The sequence below is a fragment of the Chelon labrosus genome (genome assembly GCF_963514085.1).
Source record: "Chelon labrosus genome assembly, chromosome: 14".
In the NCBI taxonomy this organism is placed as follows: Eukaryota; Metazoa; Chordata; class Actinopteri; order Mugiliformes; family Mugilidae; genus Chelon; species Chelon labrosus.
This window is the reverse complement of record NC_140347.1, coordinates 16,047,562-16,060,677: the sequence shown is the minus strand read 5'-3', so window position 1 is coordinate 16,060,677 and position 13,116 is coordinate 16,047,562. Positions and strand designations below refer to the sequence as shown.

At 45.8% G+C, this 13,116-nt stretch overlaps 1 protein-coding gene across 1 annotated transcript in view; it reads right to left on the bottom strand.

The window, feature by feature from the left end:
• gphnb (gephyrin b) overlaps window positions 1-13,116 on the bottom strand; it is a gene marked incomplete at its 5' end in the record, with an annotated part of 91,958 nt that overhangs the window by 59,669 nt on the left and 19,173 nt on the right. The window contains 1 exon segment of the mRNA XM_084559773.1: window positions 5,032-5,110. Coding sequence (XP_084415899.1) covers window positions 5,032-5,110 — 79 coding nt within the window.

Here is a 13,116-nt window from a genome sequence, read left to right as displayed (position 1 = left end):
GTCTGTGCCTAAACTTCTTATTGGTCCTGGATCTCCAGCAATCCCGGTTTCTGTCTGTGTCTTTGTCCCCTGACCGTCTCCTGGCTGTGAAATTGGGCCTGGTGTCACCCATCTGATTGACTTGTAGCTATTCTTAGCCGTGACAATTTGTAAAATTGACAAAGGTTGTTACAGCCCGAGTCGCTGGAGGGCAGAGACACAGAGTTGGCTCAAACTGCTGCGGAGGGTGGACTCGCTCGACCTTCAGCGCACAAACAACCACAGGATGCAAAAAATAAAAAATATTAATCTAAAAGTATTTGCTTGCTCTGAGGTAAGGATGGACACAAAACACACACACATACACCTCTGCCTCATCTGTGTGTCCTTGACTCTGGGTATCATTTGTTTGACTCCCCCTCTGTTACTTGCTCTCTCTTTTTTTTTTTTTTTTGCCACAAATCATTTTTCTCTCCCCCTGACACACCTCTGGATACTCCTGAATGCCAAACTGGGCAGCCTGATTGATTGCATGTGCCAGAATGTGTTTGCATGCCTGAGAGATGCTGTGATTATAGTTTATGCTATGTGTCCTGCTGTGGCACCACGCTCCCTCCCTCTCTCCCTCCCTCCCTCCCTCCGTCCTTCCCTCCCTCCCCCGCTCTTTCTCTTTTCGTCTCTGTCCATGCGTCTCTGTCACGGCAGCGGTGGCACATTGAGGGCACAGCGTTCCGGCTGCTCAACCTGATGGAGCTGCTGACTTGTGGTGCGGCGTGGATTAACATGGCACGGAGGCTCTCGGGCCAGAGGAGGTCAATCATCACCGCAGAGCAGCAGAGAGGGGAGGGATGCTGACGCTGACTGCATGTTCCAGTTGTAATGTTTAACAGGAGCCGGGATCAACGCTATCAGTTGACCGGTACACAGAACATTTGTGTAAGGTCATTTCCTCCAGAGGTCAACAACAAGAAAATCTTGCTAATGACTGGCTGATTCCAGTTAACAACTTAACCTTTTATGGACTGACAACACTGGGATTTCACTACATGATTTAAAGGGGAATTACCGTTTTTTACAACCTGGACCTCATTTCTGGCATAAAATACCATCGTTTACTCACCCATATAACCTTAGTGTCATTTGGAGTCGTTTGGACGCTATTTAGATCCGTGTATATCCATATAGTGGGAGTGACTGGGGCACCGAAACGCAGCTTCTAAATAACGCAACTTGTTCATTTCACCAATATTCTGTTATGATACGCTAGTGCTATTCCCTGTTGAGTCCAGAGTTACCTGTTATCATCATCCGTGGTCTGTAGATTGACCTACTAACCTCTGACCTGGATGATGTCATCTCTGAGCGCCATGCGCAACCCTACGCGCAACCCTGTGCGCAACCCCGCGCGGCTTGTTTTGCAACATGGCAGAATATTTTTCCAATTCTGAGGTTGTGGACGACGACTTTGTTTATGATGGACGTCCTTACCGGACCTTAGGAGGATTCGGAGGCAGAGAGAGGAACAGCTGGCCAAAGAACAACAAACCGCTGCACGTCCGCAAATAGACAACAGGTAACTCCAGACTCAACGGGGAATAGCACTAGCCTATCATAACTAAATATTGGTGAAATTAATGAGTTTCGCGGCAGATAATGTGTTATTTAGAGGCTGTGTTTCGGTGCCCCAGTCACTCCCACTATATGGATATACGCGGCGCTCCACTGGATCTAAATATCTTCCGAACGACTCCAAATGACACCAAAGTTATATTGGTGAGTAAATGATCGTATTTTATGCCAAAAATAAGGTCCAAGTTGTAAAAAACAGTAGCTCCCTTTTAAGCTCCATCTAAAGTATTTGTTACTTATTGGAAACACCAGAAATCTTTGGTCGTGTTTAAATAGACCGTCTGGGTTACGACTGGGCATTTATTTATACACCTTATCCTGGTTTCCAACTGCTAACCTGAGCAGAATCAGCTTCAGTCAAACGGCTTAACAGAGACACAAACAATCAAAGCATCTCCCTTAAGATAAGATAAGATGTACTTTTATTAATCCCCGTAGGGAAAATTATGGGAAAGAAAAAAAAAAAAAAACCGTCTTTACTTTTAAAGAGATGAAGAAAGAGTTTTGTTTTTAGGGTCGTGAAACACACTTTGTCAGTTTGGGATGTGAAAAAGGATGAAAAAGCTACTCAAGGCGCTGGTAAACACATACAGAGTCTAGAAGTAGAAAAACACTTAAGGAACATTACTACATGATAGGGGTTGAACGACTTTTGAAAGTCGACTTATATGTGGTAAAAGTCGACGCCGATTAGTCGATGACGTCACACACACAAAAAACGCAGTACAAAGTAATACTTCGCAGGAATGAAATCAATGCTATTGACTTGAATACATATTTTAGAGTTTCACACAAAGGAAATTACAGAGGCTTTTCTGCAAGTTTACTGAAGCTTGAATAGCCCATGTCAACACTTCTAATATGCGGCTTTTCCTCGGCAAAAAAAAACAAAAAACATGCTCTACAACCACAACAATGTCAACCAATAGAACACAACAGAGCTGAAATACACGAGCTTATCAATACTGTGCGCTGCAGATATGTTTAGCCTATATAAATCATCGCCGTCAATAATTTAATGGTACTTCACAGCGTGTTGTAAACTAGCCAGGATAAAAAAAGGGGGTATTTCTCCGAGGCCTTTTCCGTGTATAGCAGCTAAAGGTCTAATAACTTTGGACAATGAAATTTACCAGCAAATAGATGATGTATAGGACTTATAGGTGAAGTTGTTAGTTGACTGCTGTCAAGATGATTTGGACCGTTCCTCTGCTAGACTTAGTGGATGCCTTTTCAGATGAGTGTGTAATGCAGTAGTACTTTTGAGCAGTATTAGTATTAGTAGTAATACTACTAGTACAAGTAGTAGTATTTGTTGTATTTCAGGACTGGCTTACATATTCTGCATGTCACGATAGTGTGGGCTTCATCTTTAGTGCAGCTGCTACCGCTGCTAGTTTGCTGCAATGACCGAAACTTCCTCACCTGTCTTCTAGGAGGCGTCCGTGTTGCTATTGTCACGTGATCAGCGACTAGTCGACTTCCTGCTTTAAGCGTGATGGCAACTCGTCGACTAGTCGGTACAAACCCTTACTACGAGAACAAGAGGTGAAGAGAGAACTCCGAACAAACAATTTTCACAATTTTAGGCGACATCCTTGGTCACCAAAAAGACACTGGTGTTGACTTTGGCTTCCCTTTATGTGAAACTTAAGCATACCCTCAGTGTCATTCATTCATTCAGTCATTACCAGCCATCGCCGAGACTCGTATCCAAATGTTATGTTGTATAAATAAGCTTGCTATGCTTTGACGGAGGGGTCGAGACGCTTGTGGACGCTCTTTTTCTTGAAAAAACACATTTAATACTCGAGCTCCATGGCATCACATAACAGAAAATATTATCTGTCTCTGGGAAATAAACTAGTAACTACTAGTGTACTGACAAGCCAGAGGAATTTGGTATCAGAAGGATACGGTTTGGTTATGGTTAGGAAAAAAAAATACAGACTTGGGTTAAATCCTGAAAAAATATATTTTCATAATATACTTATTTATTGGTGGGTAGAAACCTAATTAAATATGTTGGTAATAGACATTTTGCAGCCTTGCCACCTTCATTACTTTTGTAAAAATGTCATCTGGTTTGCATTAAAAAATAAAAATAAAAATGAAATACACCACTAAACATAGAAAAAAAAACAAAAAAACAAATGTACATGGACAGCCACACAAACAAGACCACTTAAAATGTATTTTCCCAGCGTGCCACACTGTACAAACAAGCGTGTGATGACTCCCCTAATTACTTTCTGGCGGCATGTCTAGCGTGACGCACATGACATGGCACAAGTCCGCTCACACTCCCGCTCTGTGTCACACACAGACTTGACACATAAATTACACATCAGCCTCAGAATAAACATACCGTAAAGGACATGACAAGCGCGGATCAGTCCGGGGGCCCCCACGGGGTAGGGTAGGGGGGCAGGGTGGTTGACACTCCAGTGATATTGACTGGTGTGATAGTGTGACAGGGGAGCGGCTCCGGCGAATCAATGGATGTGCGGAGAACGGCTTGGATGTCTAGAGAAGCGTGTCTCTGAGGCGGCGTGTTGGGGGTCACAGTTTGTGGCATTCCAGTCACATGCTGAGGTGGCACTTCAAAAGGCAATATGCGGTGTGTGCATTGATATAAGAAGACTCCATCAAACTCCACTTATAAATCTCGGAGACATCGAATCTGCAGCATGCAGCATAAAATGAAAGAAAGTTCAGACAATAGTGTGCTTCCAATCTGGTGCGGAAGAAGCAGCCTGAGCTCTGACCTCAACCATATTGAATTCTACCTTAAAGATGAAACTCTTAGACGGGCCTTATCATTCAGCATCAGCACCTGACCTCAGCAGCGCTCTTGTAACCGAATGGAAGACTATCCCTGCAGCCAAGATCCAAAACCACGCGAAAGAATTTCCATAAAGCCAGAGCGTGTTAACGGTTTCAGAACGAGATGTAAAGGTTTACGACATAAATCACCACCTTCAGTTGTCGACAAAATAGAGAAAAGCCAAAGGAGAATTGAAGGATTGTGACACATCCTCCCCTGTTAATAGAGACAATTGTTGATTCCACCTCCTTTAGCTTCTTCTGAGCAAATAATGAGTTCTTGCAGCTACCACGACTCATCCTTAAACAGAGGAGCACTGCAGCTCTTTTGTTGTTGCCATGCATGCTGGGAATTTCACTTCACAGGGCGACACCGAGCCCCGACATGTTGTGTCGAAGAGATATTTTTAGTTTTTTTTTTTTTAGTTACACTCTTGCACTAAAAGAAGAAGGAGCAGAAACGCACGCACACATGCAGAGAGCCTGCGCATCTATTTTCTGTTTGGCAGATTTAAAAGACCTTTGATCTGGATCATACAGAGATCGTGCGCATTTTTTGTCATGAATAACGTATACGAGAAAAAGGGTGACACTCACAGGGAGGGATCGTGGACGAGATCTTTGAGGTTGACGCCACTGCGGTCCTCTGCAAGGTTCCGAAAACAGCTGTCGCTCACTGGAAAGACAGAGAGAAGAACGGGGTTAGCACACAAGTGGGACGAAGCGCAAACATGCATTGTCAGCAGCAGCCGTTAATGAACCTTTCTCATAAATGGAAGCAACTACAATAGAAAAGTTATCAAAATTTTTGATTTCATTGCCTAAAAATTCTTTGCTCTCATGCTCAGTCATTCAATGTTGTTTTTTGTTCCAGTAGATCTCAACCTGCACGCACTAACCAACACATGCATGAAGTATTCAAACAACCCAACAGAACGTCACTCCTTGGAGTTAAGACCATTTGAACCAGGAGAAAAGCTCACTATACACCAATCAGGCATAACATTATGACCTAATATTGTGTCTCCCTTGTGCCTTCAAAACATAACATTATGACCACCTTCCTAATATTGTGTAGGTCTACCATGTGCCTCCAAAACAGTTGTGACTCATCAGAGAATGGACATGGGCCTTCTGAGGGTGTCCTGTGGTGTCTGGCACTGGAGGCCTTTGGGTCTTATGGGTTGAAGGGAGGGGCCTCTGTGGATTATCCTACAGATACTTGATCAGTTTAGAATCTACTGAATTTGGAGGCCAGGTCTGGTCTAGGTGGGTGCTACATGTCTAAGTAACATTCACATGAATGAATGCCAGGTCCAAAAGTTTTCCGGCAGGACACTATATTGTCACAAGATGGTCAATGTTATGTACCTCTCCTGTCAGTGGTTTTAATGCTGTGGCTGATTGGTGTAAGAAGTGCCAATGAAAGACAGGAGACCAAAAAATCAGGACAGAGGATCTTGGTTGAGTCTTTTCTGCAGTGGGGGAAAAACTAAAAGACCAACAGCGACGACATGATCGAGACTCGCCCCGTATTTTCTGACAACGGCAGCGGACAGGTACAGCAGGTATTCGTGGTATACCTCGCTTTTATCCTCTTATATTCGTTGCGCTGTATCACGGTTAGCCACGTGTGATCACTCTCGGTGGGAGACCGAACCGACGAGCAGATAAGGAAAGTGCTGAAATATACTAAAGCAACCCTATTAAGAACAGATGATGGAAAATAAGAGGAAGGACATCCAAGAAACACCCCTCCACACACACACACACACACACCTATAAATGGATCTGTGCTGTTTTTGTATTCATTCTCACATTTCACACCTGCGACAAAAAAAAAAAAATTGCCTAAAAAAATAAAAAAAAGTGTCTCAAGCATGCGAGTCTTGTCCGTTGTGTCTAAATTAGGGAGTCACACTTGTCAGCTGTGGCTGTTATAAGACAGGCGATGTCTGTATATAGAAACCAAGTCTGGTGTCTTCTGCATTATGTCTTCCAATCCTGGCATGTTGAAAATTAAACAATGTCACCGTGTGAATATAATAAATACTGACATCCCCCCGCCTCATCCGCCCCGTATTTTTACTGTGCGACTATTTAAAGTCACACCTTCGTCGTCTCCAAGCCCTCCTCTCAAAAACCACAACCCCCCGCCCGACTGCAGAACAGGTGTGAACCCACATGAGTCATCGTGGCGATCACAGACGGATAGAGTAAGACAGGGAGGAAGTTGAGGACACGGGGAGAGAAAGACGAACTAAACAGCGAAAGTGAAAGGAGACGGAAAGAGACAGTCGGGGATGAGGAAGAGAGGGACAAGGTGTTTTGTGATCTGAACATGAACGGACACGCTCGCGTCTTAAAATAGATATAAAGCCAGGCGTCGAAGGAGTGTGGCGGCGGCGCCGTGGATATCAGCCAAAAAAAAAAATAAAAAACCTGATGCGCGGCTTGTAGCCAAGACTGGAAATGTCATGATGTTACTCCAATGAAATGCCATGATCCATGAACGGGAGGAGAGGAGGGACGGGAGGACGGGGTGAGCGGACGGGTGAAGCAAGAACGGTGTAAAAATGGAAGTGGGGTGGCAGAAAGGGAGATAATACAAGAGAGCTGGAGTAAAGGACGGGGAAGCTTGGATGGATGTTGAGTGGGGACTCATAGATTAGAGGTGGAGTAGAGAGAATTAAAAGATGGAGGACGTGGAACGGGATGAGGAAGAAAAGCAGTGCCGGCGGGGCAACGCTGTGGAAACAGAGGTAAACAGGGGGTGCAGGACGTTGCTCTGGGCTCTGGCAAATAAATAGGAAAGTGCTGACATTTGCACACCGAGCCAACTCAGAAAGAGAGGCAGAAGCGAGGGAGATGGAGAGATTGCTGGAGAGGGGTGGGGGTGAAGCGAAAAATAAAAAAAAAATAAAATAAAAAAAAGGCGGGAGGGAGGAGAGAAAAGGGGGAGCAAACGCATGGAATACACCCTGGCTTCAGAGGGGCACTGCTGCATAAGTGCATGCGTGTGTTTGTGTGTATATGTGTGTGTGTGTGTGTGAAGAGGAAACTTCCTTCAAGACTGCAGTATTCCTTACAAACACTCACACACACACACACACACAGAGCCCTCCTCAGTCTTTCTCTCCCAGCTACCCCTTGATCTAAAAATAGCCGTTCCACTCTCCTACAAGAGGCAGCAACCATTCTGAACCAATCAACACGGTCTGTCAAAGGCATCGGTATCCACCACCCCTCGGTGTGTGTGTGTGTGCACGCATGTGTGCAGCAAGGGGAACTCCTGACTGAAGGTAATAAAACTGCCCCTCCCTGCTGCACCGGTGGTGGGAAAGCGATCCCTTCTCCAGAAAACAATAGCACGGGAAAACACGAAGAAAGCAAGAAAAGCGGGGGGGGGGGGACAAAAAGAGGGAGAGACGGAGCGGAGGAGAGGGACAGGGAGATCTGGGCTGCGGTTGAAACGGGCTTCAAAGGAATATTAATGTGATCCTGTGCAAGAGCTGAAGATGGTGGTGGGGGGGAGAAGGGGGGAGGCGGGAGTCAGGATGAAGGCAGAGTGAGAAGGGAGGGGAAATAGGTGCACAGGAATTCATGACACCGCTCCCTCCCACACATCTAGCTCCGCCCATGCACCTTTCTCCAGGTGAAGCTCCCACAACGCGTCTCTGCACTGCATCATCTCTGTCGTCCTTCAAAAAAATAAAAAATAAAAACCTGCACCGCCTGAGCCACCTGGGATTTAACCGTCAGGGAAGACGCCGACTCAGTTCTACTGCCCACCGCACGTGAGCTTCATAATCGTGAGCCGACAGCGACCCCTGTCCCACCCCAGAGGGTGCTATTCCCCATGCTACGTAGCCTACACAGCAAGCTAAAGGTCAATGCTTCTACATGGCTGGACCGACACTAGGAGGGGACGAGGCACGTAAGGCTAGACAGACTGCTGTCAGAGACTTGCTCATACGCACCCTAGACTACCACTGCACCGCGCTATTATTATTTTGTGGACAAACACGTATCGTGTGGATGTAATTTAAATTTCAAGGCGGTCAATTCACTTTTTATATTGGATGACAGTTGCAGCCAAAGATTGCCCTTGTAGCTGCCCTCTCCTTCTTCTATATTCCTTGTTTTATTTCTACTGGGAGTGTTGTTTTTCTTTCTGTTTTTCTGTGTTAATGCATGTCTCCGTCAGTTTCTATTCGTAGGGGAACCGGGGCTGCGCTGTCAGAACATGCAAACCAAGCAACTGTTTGGAAAAACCTTGAAAAGAAATGATAAAGGGGCTCCCGACATAGCTACTTTTGGACATATTTTGCAAGGACAACCATAAACACCCTTACCCCTATGCCGTACAGTGAATTAACAATACAGTGAAGAACCACAAGAACCAGGGAACACCACTGGGGGGGAACCCTCTGCAATAAAGCCAGTAACTTAACCTTGAATTTGTTTTTTGAACTGCTGTCTCCAAGGTCCAACACAATACAGCAGACTTCATTCATGAGCACTAACTTAGCACGCCTGAAACGTCGTATGTTGGCTATGCCACGCATCCAGGCAGATATCTGTAATGTGTAATTCTATTTTCCGGGGCCGACGCCTGTATTGACTCTTATCATTCTCACATTTGCCTCCACCTGCGAGTGTGTCTGAGTGGATGTCCCCGGGCTACAGCGGTGGGAGGAGAGCAGGAAGCTTCAGAGGCAGGCCAACAACACTCACACACGGGCCTAGCGCAAACACAAGCTCGTGCTCACCCTTCAAGGGGTTAATCGCCGACACATTGCCGTGCGCTGGAGATCAGGACATGGGGGAACACATCAAGAGACCAAAGAGAAGAGGAATGATCAGGGAGGAGAGAATGTCAATAAAGAACAAAAATGAATGAAAAAAAAAAACAGAAAAGGAAATATTACATAATAGGGATAAAAAAAAAAACTGTTTATCTGTCTTGGCTTTATTGGATTATTTTGTAATATAGATACCTAGACTGCTTAGAGAGGATCTAAACTTGTGTGACATCTGCCATCATAATTTTGTGTCTTAAATTATGACGTCAAGAGGTGGTACTTCAGCAGCAGAGACAAATTCATTTAGTTCTTTTAGGACAGTGTAATTTGCTCAAAAAATGATGCTACAGGAATTTAAATTAGCTAAGCTAAGGGGTTGGTAAGAACAGATGAGGACCATGGCATCAAAACAGTAACATCAGCTGTTGAAAGAAGCTTCACTTGTATTGGTACTTGAAATTGGGTGAGTACCCAAATGCAAGTACGGGTACTGTACACAGTTTGACAAAAAGTCAGATGCGATCGGTGCATCCCTGCTAGTCATTTGAAGTCCTTCGGAAGATATTTAGCTCCAGTGGAGCGCCGCATATATCCATATAGTGGGAGTGACTGGGGCACCGAAATGCAGCCTCTAAATAACACATTATCTGTTGCAAAACTCGTTCACTTCACCAATATTTTGTTATGATACGCTAGTGCTGAGGTTGTGGACGACGACTTAGTTTACGTTCTTACCGTTTTGAGCCAGAGTATACGGATGAGGAGCTTGTTGAAAGGAAAATACAGAAGCAGGGAGAGGAACAGCTGGCCAAAGAATAACAAACTGCTGCACGTCTGCGAATAGACAACAGGTAACTCCGGACTCAACGGGGAATAGCACTAGCGTATCATAACAAAATATTGGTGAAATGAACAAGTTTCACGGCAGATAATGCGTTATTTAGAGGCTGCATTTCGGTGCCCCATTCACTCCCACTATATGGATATACACAGCGCTCCACTGGAGCTAAATATCTTCCGAAGGACTAAAACTGACTCGGTAGTTCGAGGTAGTTCCCCTTTAAAAACACATTAAAAGTCATTTGAGTGCTTCATAAATGCTTTCTGACTTTTTTGTATTCTTGGTTTAATCAATTAGTAGTGAAACATACTCAAAACCTGCTAAGAATTAGTTTGTGTTTGTAGTCTATAGACTTACAAAACAGATGCTGTAATGCAGATATAAAGCATTAAATCTGTCACTGAAACAGACAGCAAAGTCAGCAAGCAGACAATCTTTGTTGTCTCCATAACCAAGGTTAAGTTAGCACGCGGGCTGGATGTGTTTTTCTGATATAGATACTTTAGGTTAGCCAGAAGGCATCCATAATACCGTATCTTGGCTACGTGCTGTCAGTCTGTCAGCCATGAGCAGAGAGGATTCATAAACTGCTACTATGTTCCACTCAATCATTTCCAGGACATAAAGCAGTCAGCACTCATTATCTCCCTGGGATCCCACACTAATGGGGTTTTCCCTTATAGCTGGTCTTCATACACACACACACACACAAGCACAGCACACGCGGGCACACATACACGTATAAAGATAAATGCCGCACACTAAAAAGCGTACCCCCTTTCCAGGTGCAGGAACACACCTTTACACCCGCATGCAGCCTTGGACAGCTTGCCACGGATCAGCAAACTGGATCTCATCTCTGCAAATCGCAGTGCAAGACAGAGCAGCTAGAGTTTCCAAAGTGTGCTTCCAGTCCAATTATGACACTCCTCATCCGTCATGATGACACCATACCCTGCTGCCCTGAAAGCTAGCTGTCTCGGATATTTTATTTTACTTTTATTATAGGAAGTTTTAGTCAACAAATTAAAGATAATTCCACATGCTTATCCAGGTGAAATCACGACTCAGGTCTCGAGTTGTTTTGTCCAAAACTAAATCAATACATACAGTAAATACATGCTCTAGTGGAGGGATAGCAGGGCATCGGCTTCTTAGTCTGAGCAGCCCACTTGGCATCTCTATTGTTTCCCGTTCTTTATCTGGTAGCAGCGGTGCCAATGGCCCTCCAGCCTTGGAGAAGCTGCTATGGAGGTCAAATGCTGGATTGGGATGACATCTACCGGTGGGAGGGGCAACACCTCTGCACGCCAATAAGCCTCGACCAAAGTGATAACGCTACCCTGTCTTCTATTTTACTGGCTTGTTCTGTGTCAAATAGAAACACTTGGCCCCGGGCCTCGGATTAAATGAGCTTAATGATGAATAGAGGTTTGGATCCGCCTCCAGATTGTAATGGGGTGGGGTAGACATCTGACTAGGGGGCTTTCAGTACAACACCCCCCCCACCACCCCACCACCCAACCACCCCCCTTCCTAGCCAGAAGAGGAGAGGAACGGAGCAATGTTTCACAAATACCGGCATCTTCATTCCATGGCAGGGTAAATTTCCAAATTAATAAAGGCTTCACGGTGCTGGGTAAAATATAGTAACAGCAATAACAGCAGATAACCTAATCTAATATAAGCCCACTGTATCTTAGCAACCTTGTTAATTCTGAGAGGAGCAGTGGGGTAAGCAGCAGCAGCAGCACAGCATCCATCATCAAAGACACACCCAGCAGCAGCACACATCCACACACCAATTACTCACAACCTCTCAAATCCACGACGCCACGCACATGCACATGCTATCTCACCATTAGCCGCTATCTCAATCACAGTGTGATGCAGATGAGTGCGTACGCATGTGCAGGACTACACGCTCGGGCACATACACACAGATCCTCAGGCTTACTGTAAGCAGCCGGGAGAATGGAGGGGGTGTGGAGCGGAACAATGGGATCCTAATCGTCGGGCTGCATTTCAAAGCCTCTCCCCTCTACAACACTGTTTCTAGATAAGATTTGAAAATGCTATTTATATCCGCGGGGAGAGGAGCCAACCAGCAGCTTGATTTTCATTTATTTGAAGTCAGATCTAAATTGGGGTGGAGTTACATAACGCAAGGAGTGCGACACTCCACCTGCTACTAGGAGCCAGCCGCTGAGGAACACTACGGAAGGGAAGCGGCCCAAAAGCGCACCGGGCCCACGCTAATACCGCAGCTAATAATTAATCTATCGGTTTAATAACCACCGCTTGCTACGCCAAAGGAGCCCGGCTCATCCGTGTGGGTACGGCAGTGGGCCGATCCGCATCTCAAATCGAAAACGCACGCCGACGGAGCCAGGCCAAAATCCGGCAACCGTGCTGGGCCAAGGACAAAACAACACAGCGCAGCATGACCCAGTCCCCCCCCCCCCCCCCCCCCCCACACGCACCAGATGTGCAGCGAAAGGAAGGCAGAGAGGGAAAGACAGTTCTGTTCTTCACAGCTGTGTCCCAGGCAGGGCCTTTTTCCGTTTTCCCCAACTTGTGCAGCTCTCCCTCTCTTCGCGTATCCCTGGAGATGAGAAGCAGCTCCATCCAAGCCTCAGTAAAGGAGGAGGAGGAGGAGGAGGAGGAATGGTGGTGGTAGGACGGACATGTGGAGTTGAGGGAGGTCGAGCTGCAGCCTAACCCTGACAGGATTAAGAGAGCAATTCACACCGGATGAAAGCGGGGGGGGAGAACACAGAGAAGAAGAGGGAGAAGAGCGATGGTGGGAGTACTCTGGAAGCAAAGAGGGAGGGCAGGGGAAGACAGAAGGGTAGGACAGGGAGTAGTAAGAAATGGGAAGATGGGGAAATGACTGGTAGGGGAAGAGTGTGCAAGAGAAGGGGAAGCAGTGGAGGAAATAAAATTGATGCAGATGAGTGGGGCAGATGGAGGAGGGAAACAGAAAGATGCAAAGGAGAAGGAAGGGGAATGATGAGGAAAAGGCTTCTATCACTG